The sequence below is a fragment of the Suricata suricatta genome, chromosome 4 (genome assembly GCF_006229205.1).
Source record: "Suricata suricatta isolate VVHF042 chromosome 4, meerkat_22Aug2017_6uvM2_HiC, whole genome shotgun sequence".
Classification (NCBI taxonomy): Eukaryota; Metazoa; Chordata; class Mammalia; order Carnivora; family Herpestidae; genus Suricata; species Suricata suricatta.
The window spans coordinates 139,824,812-139,842,051 of record NC_043703.1 but is presented as its reverse complement, the minus strand read 5'-3'; the positions used below and the strand labels follow the sequence as shown (position 1 = coordinate 139,842,051).

Here is a 17,240-nt window from a genome sequence, read left to right as displayed (position 1 = left end):
GTGGCCAGAAATGAGCTGCGGCCGGAAGTAAGCTGTGGTCGGAAGTGAGCTGTGGACTCCTGCAGCCGAAGTGCGACACCCCCCCCCCCCCCCCCCGCCTCCACCGCCATCAACTCCCTGCCGGGATCGTGTAGGGTTGGGGGCTATTTTTTCCCTGTTGGCACCCAGGATTCTGCATTCGCGCAGCCAATGCTGGAGGCAAGATGCGCCGTGGAAATGAGGCGTGTGTCCCACTACTGCAGCCGGGCTCAAAGTGCGCACTCTTGGCACCACTGCCACCGTTGCCTGCCGACTCCCTGCCTGGATGGCGCAGGGCTGGAAGCTGTTTTTTCCCTTGTGCCACCAGGTTCGGGATTTGGGCTACCCAGCAGTTATATATGGAGCGAGAGTTTTTCTCTCCGAGCAGCTTTAAACGTTCTTTATCTCTTCTCTAGAGACAGTACTATGAGTGTGTTCAGGTTCTCTTTCTCTTTCCTTTGTCCTTCAGGGGCTCCGCGCACTTGCCCTGTGTTGGGCTGGGGCTCCTGCCTCCCCTGCCTGTCTTGGGCTGGCCCGTTTTCCAATCTCCCCAGTTTGCACTCACTCAGGCATCTTTGAGGATGTCTTCTTTCTGGAGTCTGTATTTTCTTCTTCCACTCTTGCAGATGAGAGTAATGTCCTTCTCAGTTCGATAGATGGGGAAGAAGTTTATAGAGCTCCCTTCCTCTCCGCCATCTTGCTTTAAACTTTTTCAAAAACATGTCCCTTTATTGATACTTTTATTCCTATATTTTATTTCTGTATTTTATAGAGATCATTTAAAGTCAAGTCTTTAATTTGAACCTGATGTTAAAACACACAAATTGCCAAAAAAAAATACTCTTTTCTCTTTAGGTAAGTGCTCCAGTTGTAACTTCTACCACTCAGGAAAAGCCAAAAGACAGTGATCAGTTTGAATGGGTGACCATCGAACAATCAGGGGAATTAGTTTATGAAGCACCAGAAACCATTGCAGCTGAGCCTCCACCTATCAAGTCAGCAGTGCAGACCATGTCTCCCATACCTGCCCATTCTTTGGCTGCTTTTGGATTATTTCTTCGTCTTCCGGGCTATGCTGAAGTGCTACTGAAGGAGAGAAAACATGCCCAGTGCCTTCTTCGACTGGTATTGGGAGTGACAGATGATGGAGAAGGAAGTAAGTGTTTAGAATTATTAATGAAATTTAACAAAGGTAGGTTGCATAAATGTTATTCAGATCGGTGCCTGTTATTCATTATTTATTTTTAGTAAAGATCCTAGGTGATTCGTTGTTGGTAGTTTCATTCTAGTAATATACATAATAAGTCCTAAACAATCTTTATTTTTATTTCTTTATTCATTCAAAATATGTTCACTGTTACCAACTATTGGTCATCATTGGAGGCATTTAAAGATAAAGCAGGTATTTAGACCCTGCCCTCACATAGCTAACATTCTTCTGTGCTCCAGTAATAGCAACAAGCAGTGTATGTAAGTGTAGACTTAACTAGTTACAAACACTTTGCAAGAGCTTCTTTTGTGAAGGCTTACAGGTATGAGGCTGTTTCCTCACTACCCAGCTATGTGAAAAGGTGGTATAATAGTTTTTTAGTAGGGTGTTGAAGAATAGAGTCTATTTAGGCTGAAAGGAGCTGGAATGATGATTTGAGCAGTGTTTGTATGTTCAGGTTACATGAGAGAGGATAAGTTAGATGGTGAAAATTTGCATAAAAAGCAACACTGAGTGCTAATTTTAAAAGCTATTATTATTGATAACAGATCATGGAAAATCTTATTCAGAACTTCTTGGTGCACCTGGGTGGCTCAGTCAGTTAAGCATCTGAATTCAGCTCAAGTCATGATCTCAGGGTTCATGGATTTGAGACCCACGTCACGCTCTCTGTTGGCAGCTCAGAGCCTGAAGTGTGCTTTAGATTCTGTGTCTCCCTCTCTCTGGGGCTTGCCTGTCTCTCTCTGTCTCAGAAATGAATAAACATTAAAAAAATTTCTTTAAACTTCAGATTTTATTCTGAATTAGTAATGAAGATTTATTAAAATATATGAACCAAGTCATGATATGATGATCTTTCTTATGAATGTGAATCCGGAAGCAATACTTAGACTAAAGAGAACAGAATGTGGAAAATAATATTACATGATAATTATCTTATAATAATATTACAGAATAGTAATAGAAAGCTGTGGTGATTGTTTCCATTGGGCTGACAGTTTTATTTACTATAAGGAAACATTAAAGAAAAACCATAATTTAGGATAGCCTAACAAGTAGACTTTGTTTCAGTTTACAACTCTGATTCTTCAATGACCATTCCATTTGAATATTAATAATTGTTCTTTATTTAAAACTTTTTTTTTTTTTTTTGGACAGAGGAAATAAAGAGAGCAAGTAGGGGAGGGGCAGAGAGCGAGGGAGACAGAATCTGAAACAGACTCCAGGCTATGAGCTGTCAGCACAGAGCCAGGCCCAGGGCTTAAACCGCGAGATCATGACCTGAGCCAAAGTTGAACACATACCCAACTGAGACACCCAGGCGTCCCTAATTGTTTTTTATTTTAAAATCACATGGTTTCTATTGGAGGTGAATTCTGTTACATATCAATTAGAAAGAATATTAAATTCTTACCACAGAGTATATTTAATCAAATAAAAACTATGAATTTGAAACTATTGAATATTCATAGTACATACTTTACCAAATAAAGCACATACTTTTTAATGTAATTAATTATTTGATGGAATTCTTCAAAAATAGTGATATTATGGGGGTTTTAGGTAAGTGTCCAACTCTTGATTTCTGCTCGGGTCATCATCCACAGTCTGCAGGTTTGAACTCTGTGTCAGGCTCTGCGCTGACAGTGCAGACCTGCTTGGGATCCTCTTTCTCCCTCTCCCTCTGCCCTTCTCCCCCCCTCATTCTGTCTCTATTAGTCAGTCAGTAAATCTGTCTTTGAAAATGGTGATATTATTTTAAATATTCTTGTAATAACTTACTAAATTATAGCTTTTCCTTACTGAATATTCCTACCCTGTTTGATTTGATATGTAAATTATATATACCTATTTTATTAGATCAGGAATTTCTAATTACTTGAGCTAACTTTTTTAATGTTAATATCTTAGGGAGAGAGAGCATGCATACATGTGCACCCACGGACGAGTTGGGGAGCAGCAGAGAGGGGACAGAGGATCCGAAGTGGGCTTTGTGCTGACAGCAACAAGCCTCATGGGGGTCTCACAAACACCATGAGATTGTGACCTGAGCTGAGGTTGGGTGCTTCAGTGACTGAGCCACCCAGGCGCCCCTCTTTGATCTGATTTTTACATTTAAGTAGATAGAGAGGTAGGAACCACTGTTTTTTTGGAATCTATTATAAGTTGGTAGGTGTAACCCTAAGCAGAAAATTACCATTATGCCGTTTTATAGATTTTTTTTGGTGCACATAAAGTGAATGTCTTTTTAAAAAGTGTAATTCTGGAGGCACATAGGTGGCTCAGTTGGTTAGTGTCCAACTTTGGCTTCGGTCATGATCTCATGGTTCATGGGTTTGAGCCCCATGTGGGGCTCTGTGCTGACAGCTAGCTCACAGCCTGGAGCCTGACTTCGGATTCTGTGTCTCCGTCTCTCTCTGGCCCTCCCCTGCCCGTGCTGTCTCTCTATTTCTCGCAAAAATAAATGAAACAGTAAAAAAATTTGTTTAGGGTGTAATTCTGATATCCATTTCTGAAGTGGTTCTCTTCCACCATTCATATAGCACTGGTTTTGTTTTGTTTTGTTCTGTTTTCTTCTGTTTTGCATTTATCATTCTAGCTAGATATAGTAGAAGACTATATTACTTACAAACCAAATAAAATAGTTTCACTCTTTCATTATCTGTTCTTGGTTGAAATTACTTCCAGGGCAATCAGCTTGCTTTTATACTGTTGTAAGGAACTTCTAATGCTTCTATTTTAGTTATTAGGTTTTAGTTCTGGCTTATAATAATCTTGACATAGGCTATAATGATTAATTATTAATTATTCTTTGAATATATCTCAGCTTTTATTTATCTACATACATGATGCCTTAAAGTATTTTTTAGGCACTTAGTAAATTTTAAGATATTCTATGGTCTTTGGATTTTTTAATAAATTTAATGATATAATTTTCTGTTACTTTGTCACTATTAGTTGGTGACCCTGAATATTGTTTTTTATTGTGTTCTTAAATAGTTTTAATTTTGAGTTCTCTTTTTTTTAATCTAGGTCATATTCTGCAATCTCCATCAGCCAATGTGCTTCCAACTCTTCCTTTCCATGTCCTTCGTAGCTTGTTCAGCACTACACCCTTGACCACTGATGATGGTGTACTTCTAAGGCGGATGGCATTGGAAATTGGAGCACTACACCTCATCCTTGTCTGCCTCTCTGCCCTGAGCCACCATGCCCCGCGAGTTCCCAACTCCAGTCTCAACCAGGCAGAGGTAGGTTGAGTTTTACTTAGATTATGAGAAAGTTAAGTTAAAATCATGGAGTTCAGAGTAGGGTTTTTCTGAAATAATATTTCAGAGACTCATGTACATCTCTTTTTTTGGTTCTTAAACAAACAATACTTCAAAGAGAGACTATGAACTAAGTATTTTCTTCTTTATTGGGTGTTTTAAGGAACCATAGGTTAACCCATCTGCTTAAAAAACAAAGATTTAAAAGCTTAAAAGGAAACTTTCCCATTTACCAGGATATGCTAAATTTATACTGTGATCTTTTGTCCTTTTCTTTCTCAAACTTTAGAATCATCCTATTGAAAAGTTGCCTCTAGCTATATAGTAAACAAGGGAAGAAGAGAAAGAAAGAAAAAACCCAAGATACTTCTGTGTACCAGCAAGAAGCATAAAATAAATTTTTCAAGCTATTTTTTAGAAAAGCATCAAAAAGGGGCGCCTGGGTGGCTCAGTCGGTTAAGCCTCTGACTTCGGCTCCGGTCAGATCTCACGTTCGTGGGTTCGAGCCCTGCGTCAGGCTCTGTGCTGACAGCTAGCTCAGAGCCTGGAGCCTGCTTCTGGTTCTGTGTCCTTCTCTCTCTGCCCCTTCCCCTCTCATGCTCTGTCTCTCTCTGTATCAAAAATAAATAAAACATTAAAAAAAAAAAGCATCAAAAAGAGAAGGTATCTGTGAAAGAATCTGAAAAAATATGTGCAAGACATTTACACATGAGATATGTGAAATTTTTTAAAGCCTAGACTTTAATAAACTGAGGAGTACCCATGTTTATTTCCATGGGCACAGAAAATACAATAGTTCAATAATATTCCCCTCCCCCCTTTTTAAGTTTTATTGCTTATTTAGGGAGAGAGAGTACAAGCACAGGAGGGACAAAGAGGAGAGTCAGAATCCCAAGCAGGCTCTACGCCATCAGTGCAGAGCCTGACATGGGGCTAGAACTCATGAACTGTGAGATCATGACCTGAGTGAGATCCAGAGTTGGATGCTTAACCCTTGTGCCCCAGTAATATTTCTTATCAAATTGATCTTTACGTTTATAGAATTCTAGATTTATTTGGAGGAAACTGACAAGGGAATTCTAACATGTTTTGGGGAAAGGCAAAGGCTCAAAAATAGCCAAGGCAGTTTCAAAGAACAACATATCTTACAGGCTTATGATGTCATATATCAAAATTTGTTACTGGGCTGTGGTATTAGTACAAGGAAAGATAGAAGCCCAGCAAACAGTAGACTTAAATCCTTATATGTATGATCACCTGGTAGGACAGTAATAACTGCACAACATATTGAGTATGAGCTTAGCAGTAACTGATGGTGGTGTCAGTTACCTATTCTTGTGGAACAAAAATGAAGCTTTAAACTGTAATGGACTTTATATGCAAAAATTAATTCTAACTGGATGATAGATTTAAATGTATGTAACACAAAATATAATAGTACCCTTTTATGGAAAAAGTATATGCATACCTTTATGATCTTGGAGTACACAAAGGTTTCTTGAAATGAATTTTTAAAAAGCACCAACCGATAAGAGGAAAAACGCTGAAAAAAAGCAACTATGTTAAAATTAAGAACTATTTTTCCTCAAAAACACTATTAAGATAGTGAAACAAGTCATAGATGGAAAGACCATATTTGGGTGTATCTGATAAAGAACTTATATTTAGCATATTTGGAGAGCTTCAAAAATTTGAAAAGGAAAAGGCAGAAAAAACCTCATAGAAAAATAGAGGAAAGACTAGAATGAGCACTTCATAAGAGGCACTATCTAAATGTCCAATAAATGGGAAAAGGTAATCTGTTTCTTTATCAGAAAAGTACAAATGAACACCTTTAATACACTAAGACTCCAAACCAGTCAGAATGTGTAATATTTCAAAAACCACAGTACCAAATAATGTCCTATCATTATTGGTCATAGTATGACTAAAATGGATACAATAATGCAGAAGACAGTAAAAGATCAGCAAATTGTAGTCTACTATAATGGGATACTGTAAGAGAATGAAAGTAAACACCTATAGCCAACTACACGTAATAGCAGTGATGAACTTCACAAGCACAACTAAAATGCCACACAAGGTGCAATTTATATAGCATGATTCCATTTATAGAATGTTCATAAATTAGACAAAATGAAACTGTAGTAGCTAGAGTTTTATGCTTAGGTAGTAAAATTATAAAGAAGAGTAAGAAAGCAATGAGTACAAAAATGGTATTATAGGGGCACTTGGGTGGCTCAGTCAGTTAGGCCTCCGACTTCAACTCAGGTAGTGATCTCACGTTCATGGTTTCGAGCCATGCTCTGCTGTGCTGACGGCTCAGAGCCTGGAGCCTGCTTCGGATTCTGTGTCTCCCTCTCTCTGCCCCTCCCCTATGCTCTGTCTCTCTCTGTCTCAAAAATAAATAAAAACATTAAAAAAATATTTTTAAAATGGTATTATAATTAACTTTGTTGAGCATTTGAAAGTTTGACAAATAGAACTGTGGCAATTTCTTATGTGCAGTGATGTAATTCTTGGCCTGCATGGTTGAATAAGTTTTTGCAGTTCATTAAACCTCTTATCCTGGGTACGTTACTCTTTATATTTACAGATTATAAAAAATAGCTATTTTTATCAATAATGTCAGGGGTTCTAAAGGTATGTTTTATATGGTAATGGAATTATGATTCATTTTCATAGTTTATCTTAAAAATGTTAAAAATGACATTTGCAGTCATAGATCCATAAAACTGTTTTACAAATCAGTTTATGGAAAGTATTGTATATAACATTCCTTTTTAGAATATTTCCATTTAAAAAAAAGAAAGGCATTGGCATTATTATTAAGTTACCCTTGAAATTTCAATACTTAATTATAAATGCTTTGAGGGTATGTAGCATGTTATATTTAATGAAAATTCTTTAAAAAGAGGACCCTTGTTATATAATTAATTTTATATTCCACAAAAATAATAAAGAATTGACCTTTACAGAATTTGAGGTTATGTTAATAAAACCAATGCTTCTAAGTCATTTTTTGTCTCTATACCATTCACTCTTTTAATATATTAAAAATATATATTATATATTATAATGTAAAATATAGTATATATTAAAAACATCCCCTATTCCCAAGAGATTTTTTTCTATACATCACATTTTTAGAAGAAAATTGAAAATTTTTACTTCTAGCAGTAGAAGGGATCTTACTTTGTGACTAAAGACATTGACACTATTAAAGAATTGAAAATGTGCTTTAACTAGGTTCATCCTAAAGGATCCGGCTCATATTATGGTTCCTTTCACTGTTTGCTTTATCTAACTTTATGTCAATGACTATAAGTCTTTACTCCATGTTTTACTGATATATACTTTTAAATTTTTACATATTTTTTAAATATTTTTTAATGTTTATTTTTTGAGAGAGAGAGCACAAGCATAGGATGGACAGAGAGAGAGAGAGAGGGAAACACAGAATCCAAAGTAGACTCCAGGCTCTAAGCTGTCAGCACAGAGCCCAATACAGCGCTCAAACTTACACACAGTGAGATTGTGAAATGAGCCAAAGTTGGACCCTTAACCAACTGAACCACCCTGGCGCCCCTTTATTTATATATTCTTAAATATAAAGATTTGTTCTCCATTTCCCCTCTTCCCTTAACCCCTGGCAACTACCACGTGTTCTGTCTCTCTATGTTTACCTACTCTGGATATTTCAGATAAATGGAATTGTACAGTATGCTACTTTTTGTGTCTGTCATCTTTGACTTAGCATGTTTTTGAGGTTCATCCCAAAGTAACATATATCAGTACTTCATTACTTTTTATGGCAGAATAATTTTATTGTATGTATGTATGTATCACAGTCATTTATGCATTCATCCATCGGTGGTCATTTGTGCTGTTTTGACTTGTTAGCTGTTATGAATAGTCTTGCTGTGAAAACACACAGACCCGTATTTGTTTGTCAGTTTTTATTTCTTTGGTTATATACCTAGGAATGAAGTTACTGGGTCACATAATCCTTTGTTTAATTTTTTGAGGAGACTCAGTTGTTGTCAATAGCAGCTAAATTATTTATTTGTACAAAGTATTTTTGAGGATAAATAAAATCAAATAGTAAGAAATTTTCAATTTTTTGTTACAAGCCACAGGTGTCAAGCTCTCATAACCCGACATCGACAGAAGAACAACAGCTGTACTGGGCAAAGGGGACTGGCTTCGGGACAGGGTCCACGGCTTCTGGATGGGATGTGGAGCAGGCCTTAACCAAGCAGAGGCTGGAAGAGGAGCATGTCACCTGCCTTCTGCAGGTATGTTTATGAAGTCGATATTGTCAGTGATAATAGTTAAATTATTTTTTATATTTGTATTGAGTTTTAAGTATTGATGATTATCAAACTCCTCCTCAGCTACCGTTTAAAATATATTATGCTCTGGGGCGCCTGGGTGGCTCAGTCGGTTAAGCCTCCGGCTTCGGCTCAGGTCAGATCTCACGTTCGTGGGTTCAAGCCCTGCGTCAGGCTCTGTGCTGACAGCCAGCTCAGAGCCTGGAGCCTGCTTCAAATTCTGTGTCTCCTTCTCTCTCTGCCCCTCCCCCTCTCATGCTCTATCTCTCTCTCTATCAAAAAAATAAATAAAACATTAAAAAAAAAAAGTTAAAAAATATATATTATGCTCCTTGCTCTTAATACATTTAAATACTACTTAAAAAGACCATTTTTCCTTACTTGTAAGTCTAATTTTCTTCCCTCTCAATTAGCTTCTTCACTGAGCGGAAAGTGACAAGGATGAAATTATCCAATAACTAGAAAATATACCCTATCTACCTTCTTCTGGTCATCTCCTCATCTAAAATGCTGTATCTGGACTCTTTTTATTTATTTATTTTTTCATTTGAATATATATTTTATTTAGAATGCAGCACTAACAGCATGATGATAAACTGTCACAAATTTATACCAAGAAGCACACAATCTCTCAAATGTGTTGTTTTTCACAAGAAATTCTAAGTATTGCATTATTGTTTGGTATGAGAGTCAAAGACGACATTTGGATTCTTCAGCTCTGGAGCTTTTAGTAACATCGAAAGGATTGTCTAGTCAGGCAGAAGAGAGAAATTCAAAAGCAGTTTCTTTTTCTTCTGCCAGTTCCTTTGCAGTTAGATCCATCTTCTCACGAGAGAAATCATTAATAGTGAGACCTTCAGCAACCTTCCAGGTCTTATTCTTGATTGTAACAGGGAATGAGTACAGCAGATCATCAGGAACACCATAGGGGTTGCCATCAGAGATAATGCCCATGGACACAAATTCTCCCTCTGGGGTTCCAAACCAGATGTCTCCGACATGGTCACAGATGGCTTTTGCAGCAGACATTGCACTGGAAAGCTTTCGAGCCTTGATGACAGCAGCACCACGCTGCTGCACGGTTGTAATGAATTCTCCTTTGAGCCAGCTGTCATCCTTCAGAGCATCATAAACACCAACTTCCTTTCCTTGTAGTTTCACCTTGGCATGGCTGACATCTGGATACTGAGTGGAGGAATGATTTCCCCAGATGGTGACATTCTTTACGTCATCAGAAGTCACACCAAGTTTAAGAGCAATCTGAGCTTTAGCTCGGTTGTGATCCAAACGAGTCAAGCAACTGAAGTTCTCCTTGGGGTGGATGGTGCCGACTTGCAGGCAGTCAGGCAGTTGGTGTTGGCTGGGTTTCCCACCACAATAACCTTAACTGACTTCTTGGCCCATTTCTCCAAGGCTGCACCCTGGGATTTGAAGATTTTCACATTTGCTTTGAGTAAATCTTTCCTCTCCATGCCATCCCTTCTTGGCACAGAGCCCACAAGAATGGCCACATCCAGGTCTTTGAAGGCAACATCTTCTTTATCTGTTGCAATGACATCTTTCAGGAGGGGAAGGGCACAGTCTTGTAGTTCCATTAGGACACCATCTAGGACACCCATCATGGGAGTGATATCCAACAGCACGAGAATTAGAGGCTGGTCTTTACCGAAGACAGATCCATTTCCAATGCTGTACAGCAGTGAATATGCAATTTGACCAGCTGATCCAGTCACAGGAACTCTGATTGGTTCAGACATGATTAGGAACTGCGCGAACAATTTCGGTACCTTCAAAACGAACCTCCAGGAATCCCTGGACTCTTTTTAAATATATATATATTACTTATTTATTTATATCTTTGTTCTCCACATTGTTTTATGACTTTTCTTGAATCAAGCAAGTTGAACTAGTATGGAAAGTCCCATGGCACCAATGAGAAGGGAAGGTGATTAAATAAAAGTCCGTGTGTCAACTAATTGACTAAAATAGGTCAAGTTTTTGAGCAGTATATTCTGTAATTCTAGAATGGTAGGCTCACTTAAAATTCTAAGATCACTCCCAAACTGTAAACTGAATCTATTCAGTAATACAAATCCTACCAGAATTGTCGATAAGTTTTTAAGTTTATGTTCTTAGGTGGGGTTTGGTTGTTGTTGTTTTTTTTTTTTTTTTTGTATGTCTAGCTATGTACCATGTAACATCATGCAAAACACACCCTTTTGAAAATCTGAGGGAAACAAGTCTTGTTTTTGAAACACATTGACTTACTTGAAAATATAAACGCTTGGAACTTAGACTGAATATCTAACAAAAGGTGGGCTTTTAAAGTATATGAAGCTGGGGCACCTGGGTGGCTCGGTTGGGCATCCAGCCTTGGCTCAGGTCATGATCTCACAGTTTGTGAGTTTGAATCCCGCATTGTGCTCTGCGCTGGCAGCTCGGAGTCTAGAGCCTGCTTCGGATTCTGTGTCCATCTTTCTGCTCCTCCCCTGCTTGCTTTGTCGCTTGCTCTCTCAAATATAAAATAAAACAAAAAATTTAAAGAATGTGAAGCTAAAATCCAATTTAAACCGTCTAATTTTTATACTTAGGTTCTTGCGAGTTACATAAATCCTGTGAGTGGTGCGGTCAGTGGGGAAGCCGCATCGTCTCATGAGAGTCGAGCAGAGAACAGTAACGCCCTTCCTTCTGTGCTTCTGGAGCTCCTCAGCCAGTCTTGCCTCATCCCGGCTATGTCATCTTACCTGCGGAATGATTCAGGCAAGTCACGCTGCCATTAGTCCTTTTTTTACTTCAGTGTGGATTAAAACAGTAAGGTTCACTTGGAGTATTGGTGTTATCCTTTCCCAGTATCTGTAGGTATGAGATTAACGGATTTAGTTCTTAAACATTATTCTGGAAATACTTCGTTGTTTTTAGGGGCTCCTGATTGGGTAACGTGTATTGTCATCTGTCCGGGAACACAAAATGGAAGTTTTCATTATCCCTTTGTTTTAACCTGTGAATGTGCTTTTTAAAAAATAATGTATAACTGAAAATTATAGGGCAAAGGCTAGTAGCTTCATGACAATATTCTGAGCTAAATATGGTTGATTGAACTTCTGTGCATTTTCGTGATTTTAATGTTCTTCTCAAACACTGCAAAATTTCAGATTATGGGAGTTTCAAGACATACACAAGTAATTTTAGTCCATAGGTACTTGATCATAAGACTAGTGATTTTTATAAATGCAGTAATAAAAGTACTGGGGGTACTTACTTTGCCAATGTGCAACTGATCATTGAAACTAGTTTATTTTTACCCTGGTTGTGAATATATCTTCCAAGAAATGTATTCTTTTCCTAAATAATAATGGAAGGTTATATTTTGTTTATAGATAGTGCCAAGAAAAACAAGTAATTAATATCACTTCCCTTTCTTGAGGAACTTTTAGGGTTTTTGTTTTCTACTATCTGTTCTTATCTATCCCTTTCTTTATTCATATTCTTATGAAAATAGATATTTATGTATCTAATTAGAATATTAAGGAAGAATAGATAAGGACAATGATGATAATAAATCTTAAAGTCTGTTTGGTGCTTGGTAGCAGTTTAATGCATGATTGGAGATGGAAAAGCTGCTTGTGTTTGAAACGGGGTAACTGCCCCTATTTTCTACCATTAGGAAGGTTGAGCTTCTACACATACAGTTCTCTAATCTGCCTTAAACTTCACAAAAATATTGACATACGTTAAGTATGATTGATTGATCTTATACATTGACAGGTTCGATACATCAGATTGGTCTTTTAAAAAGTAGATGTCAGATACACAGTGTAATTTTTTGATTACAATATTTAGAGGTATAAACACTAACCTTTTAGATATTGGAGCTGAAATTTAACATTGGATTGTGTAGAGAAATTGAGTAGAGTGGGGTAAGGTTTTCTTTATCTCTTTCCACATGAAAATATTATTTAATTAGCCCTTTCGCTTCTAAAATGTATATCCTCTCAAAAAATTTAAAATTTATCTTTTTCTGTAATTCAGTCTTTGTATAACACTGAACTTTTATGTTTATGGATCAGAGTCAAAAAGGATATTCAGTATTATCTACTACTGTTTAAAGTAATGTATTCATGTAAGATGTACTTTCTGGTAAGTATATTTGTTAATAAATAAACTGATTTTGTTAACCATATGGAATTATGGAGACTTAGTTACTGTGTCTTGGAACTGTTTTAGAAATTTAATGTGAAAGATTAGAATTTGACCTTTCCTTTGTCACTATTTCTCTATAAAATAATTCTTTTTTTAATCGTAGGTGTAGAATTACTTATGTGCTTGAACCTGGTACCTTCTCCAATGGTATAATTGGAATTGGTACATTTACATTTCAATGTAACAAAAGCTTTTTTGAAATAATACTTTAAGATAAATTAGTTGATATAAAGTGACTTAGTTAAGGAGATCAGATAATTTAGTGTTGTGTCCCGCCCCGGCCAGCAGGTCGGAAAATCCTTGCGGGTTCTTGATACTGAGGGAGGAAGAGAAAGCAGGGCAGGAAGAGGGAGCACAGAGAGTAAGGACACAACACAGGGTTTCCGGTTTCCGATCAAGCCTCTTTTTTTATTGAGAAAACATACTATCTTATAAAGGTTTCAAGGCGGGAAAAGAAGGCAGCTGACCCAGGTCGGTTGCTAGGAAACAGGGTTAAGGCATTAAAGCTAGGGTAAAAGAGGAACCAAACTAAAGTGTTTTAGCGCAGCCCCTGAGGGGCTGATACTACCCTGCCTGCAGGCGGTTGATCTTTGATCTTCTGACTTCTCCTGACGGGGAGTGGTGCTCCCCTGCCTATTTTTGCAACTCCCCTGAGGGGAGTGACATATCCGGCTAGCAAATGGCCAAGCAGCTGAATCTTTGCCGCTTCCCACAATTAAGTAGCACACCTCTTAAATGATGTTTTAAATGATCAGAGAAACTGTCGATTTTGGGATATATTCTGATCTTTAGATTGTGAGAAAAGTATGCTCATTTAGAATTTCTAAATATGAATTATTTTCAGGAAGAAAATACCTTTGTGTGTTATATTAGTAAATACGTTATTTATATAATCATCAATTTTGTTTAAATGTTAGTTTTTAAGTAGCATTTTACTGATTAGCACGAGAGTTTTTTTTGACCTGCTCCATTTCCGACCTGGGCTGGTTCACCCCTCCTTAGGCAACCTGGTGGTCCCCCACTCCCGAGAGGTCACCGTATTGATGCCGAACTTAGTGCGGACACCCGATCGGCATAGCGCACTACAGCCCAGAACTCCTGGGCTCAAGCCATCCTCCTGCCTCAGCCTCCCGAGTAGCTGGGACTACAGGCACGCGCCACCGCGCCCACTAAGTAGCATTTTAAAATCTGACAGATGACCTAGTCCAATTTCCAGTTTTGTCATTTGCCAAAGCATATTATTTCTGATGGGATGCCTGGGTGGCTCAGTCAGTTAAGCATCAGATTCTTGATTTTGGCTTAGATCATGATCTCATGGTTCAAGCCCCATGTTGGGCTCTGTGCTGACAGCTTGGACCCTGCTTAGGATTCTCTTTCTCCCTCTCTCTGCTCCTCCCCTGTTCACACGCTCTTCCTCTCTCTCTCAAAAATAAATAAACTTAAAAAATAAAAGAAGAAGAATATTGGCAAGTTTGGGTGGTGGGATAGAGTAAAAAACATCCAGTCTAGAATCATAGTCTCTCTTCTCCTTTAATCTCAAACAGTTCCCAGCTTTTCTTTGTCTTTCATAATATTGACATTTTTTTACAGATTACAGGCCATTTATTTCATAGACTGGCAAGTTGATATTTGTGGGAGAAGTGCTAATAATTTCATTTGTTACGTTACGTTCAAGGGTTAGTTCGCTTACATCACTATCAGATACTATACGAAACACCAGCATAATGCAATAGGCTCTCTTGAGAACTATGGTAAAGTAGCACACATTTCCTTTCTGGTGCAGGTTTTGAAATGATAGGCAAGCAAGACAAAGTACAGAAACATCCAGCAGTTTAGGTCCTACTTATTGTTGACCAGCCATTAACTATCGAATGTGGTTTCTTACCCCCCTTTACAGCCTCCTTTTTGTCCTTCTTTTCTAGCTCCTCATATACAAGTTAGATACTTAGAAATTCCTGAACTTTTCTTATTAATTACTGTTAAAGATTGATATGAATGCCAGAGTCTACTCTTTGTGTCTTTTAATAATGCCTTCAAGTTCTCATAGTAGGAGGCTTGTTATGTAACAGGTTAGCTCTAAGTCTGTTTTATTTTAATGGAGATTTAAAAATTAGCCGAAAATTTTAAGTGATTAACAAGGACTTAAAAGTGATAAACAGCATCTGCACATAATACTTGATCTTCACTTTTAGCTGTGGACATCTTTGCATCAGAGGTGAGAGGAGAATCCTGTCAGTTGTAAAATTATTACCAGCCATAAAGGGAGCATACTGATTGCTTGGGGAATAGGACAACCTTTTTTCCATTACTGACCTTCTAACAGTTCTATAACTGAGACCCTGATCCCATTCTCCAGAGATAGGTGCTGATTATATTTAGTCATTACATCTGTTACACTTATAACAAGTGATTTCTCAAACAACACTTTAACTTGTAGCATTTTTTAACCAGTATGTTATTTTTATATTAATTTGTAAAATCTTACAATTACTAGAGGGATTTATGAATGCGTATGTTTAGTGTTTCATTTATTTTTGAGAGAGAGAAGACATGCACATGTGCACATGCAAGCAGGGGAGGGGGAGAGAGACAGAGAGAAAGATGGAGAGAGAGCAGGAGACACAAAATCTAAAGCAGGCTCTGGCTCTGAGCTGTTAGTGCAGAGCCTGATGCAGGGCTCAAACTCATGAACCATGGGATTATTACCTGAGTTGAAGTTGGGCGCTTAACGGACTGAGCCACCCAAGTGCCCTAGGAGGAATTTTCAATAACCTAATAGTAGTTTCCTTACTATACACTTTTTATATATTGGCCTTTCTCTCTTGGCCTGAAAATGAGTGGGGAAGAAAATGTAGAAGCCTGTTTTTGTAAGTGAAAGAATGGACAATTTTGAAGTGTTTAGTTTGGTGGCATCACAGCAGCAGTGTAAGTTTTCATATTTAGGCTAAATTAATCAGATCAGTCAAATGTGATGAGATGGTTCCAGTTACTGAAAATAGATATGTACACTTGAAACTAAATAATGATTCTTTTTATGCTAACTAAAATAAAGAAATCTGTTAGTGTTCTTACTTGCTTTTGTACATTAGATTAATCCAGTAATATAACTCTGTGTTGGCCAACTGCATGTGTCAAACAGTATTGTGTATATATTTTAAATTTTTTCTTGAAAGAATTTAGTTCAGTAAGCTTAGTCTATAATTAACAGAGTTGTTAGAAAAAAGTATAAAACACTAAATTTGAAGCCAGAGCTTCACGATAGGTAATTGAAACAAATAAGTGAATTATATGTTTTAACTCCAATATCGATTTGCAAAGGAATGGTAAAAGCCATTAGAGAAAGTAGGTAGATAGGAAAGTCCTTATATGAAGAGTATGTTCAAAAAAAAAAAAAAAAAGAAGAAGAAGAAGAATGTTCATTTTATGGGGCACCTGGGTAAGCTCAGTCGATTGAGCGTGACTGACTTCAGCTCAGGTCATGATCTCGCAGTTCGTGGGTTCGAGCCTCGCATCAGGCTCTGTGCTGACCGGTAGCTGAGAGCCTGGAGCCTGTCTTCAGATCCTCTCTCTGACCCTCCCTTGCTCACACTGTCTCTCTCAAAAATAAATAAAAACATTTTTAAAAATTAAAAAAAGAATGTGTTCATTTTAACTTTTCTCTGTCAATATTCTGACTTCTATTTATTATAGCCATGTTATTTTGAAAGCTGCCTTGTAAAACAAGGATCATTTTTCAGTAAGCATGCAGTTACCCTACTGGCCACTAGATGGCAATCCTGTTTCATTGCTAGCAATATTTGGTTTTAAAAAATGTATGAATTTAGAATGTTCCTTTAGGGTACCTCACCCTCACCTCTCCTTGGTGCCATTTTGGAAAATGGCATTCTCCTGTTTTCAGAAAACAACATCACTGAGCATATAAACTTACTTGCCACTAATGTAATGGAACATGTTAAAAGCCTTTGTCAAAGGTCCCTGGATGGCTCAGTCAGATGCATCTGACTCTTAATTTTAGCTCGGGTCATAATCCCAGGGTCTTGGGCTCTATCTAGGCCTACAGCAGGCTCCACACTGAGCGTTGAGTCAGCTTAAGATATTCTCATCCTCTCTCTCTCTATCTCTCCCTCCCTCTCCCTCTCCCTCTCCCTCTCCCCCCTCCCCCTCTCCCTCCCCCTACCTCTCCTCCTCCCTCTCCCCCCCACCCCCCCC

At 37.9% G+C, this 17,240-nt stretch overlaps 1 protein-coding gene and 1 pseudogene across 9 annotated transcripts in view; one reads left to right on the top strand and one right to left on the bottom strand.

The window, feature by feature from the left end:
* Positions 1–17,240, top strand: part of BIRC6 (baculoviral IAP repeat containing 6) — a 229,667-nt gene that overhangs the window by 160,012 nt on the left and 52,415 nt on the right. For 8 of the 9 annotated variants that reach the window (XR_003908004.1, XM_029937980.1, XM_029937977.1 and 5 more), the window contains 4 exons: positions 874–1,174; positions 4,262–4,479; positions 8,631–8,795; positions 11,423–11,591. Coding sequence is in view for 8 of the 9 variants with exons in the window: in XM_029937980.1 (XP_029793840.1) it covers positions 874–1,174; positions 4,262–4,479; positions 8,631–8,795; positions 11,423–11,591 (853 nt within the window). In the remaining variant the exon portion in view is untranslated. Of the gene's footprint in view, positions 1–873; positions 1,175–4,261; positions 4,480–8,630; positions 8,796–11,422; positions 11,592–17,240 lie in introns of those variants that run through there. The other variant, XM_029937981.1, reaches the window with a different exon arrangement.
* LOC115290179 lies at positions 9,566–10,611 on the bottom strand (annotated as a pseudogene).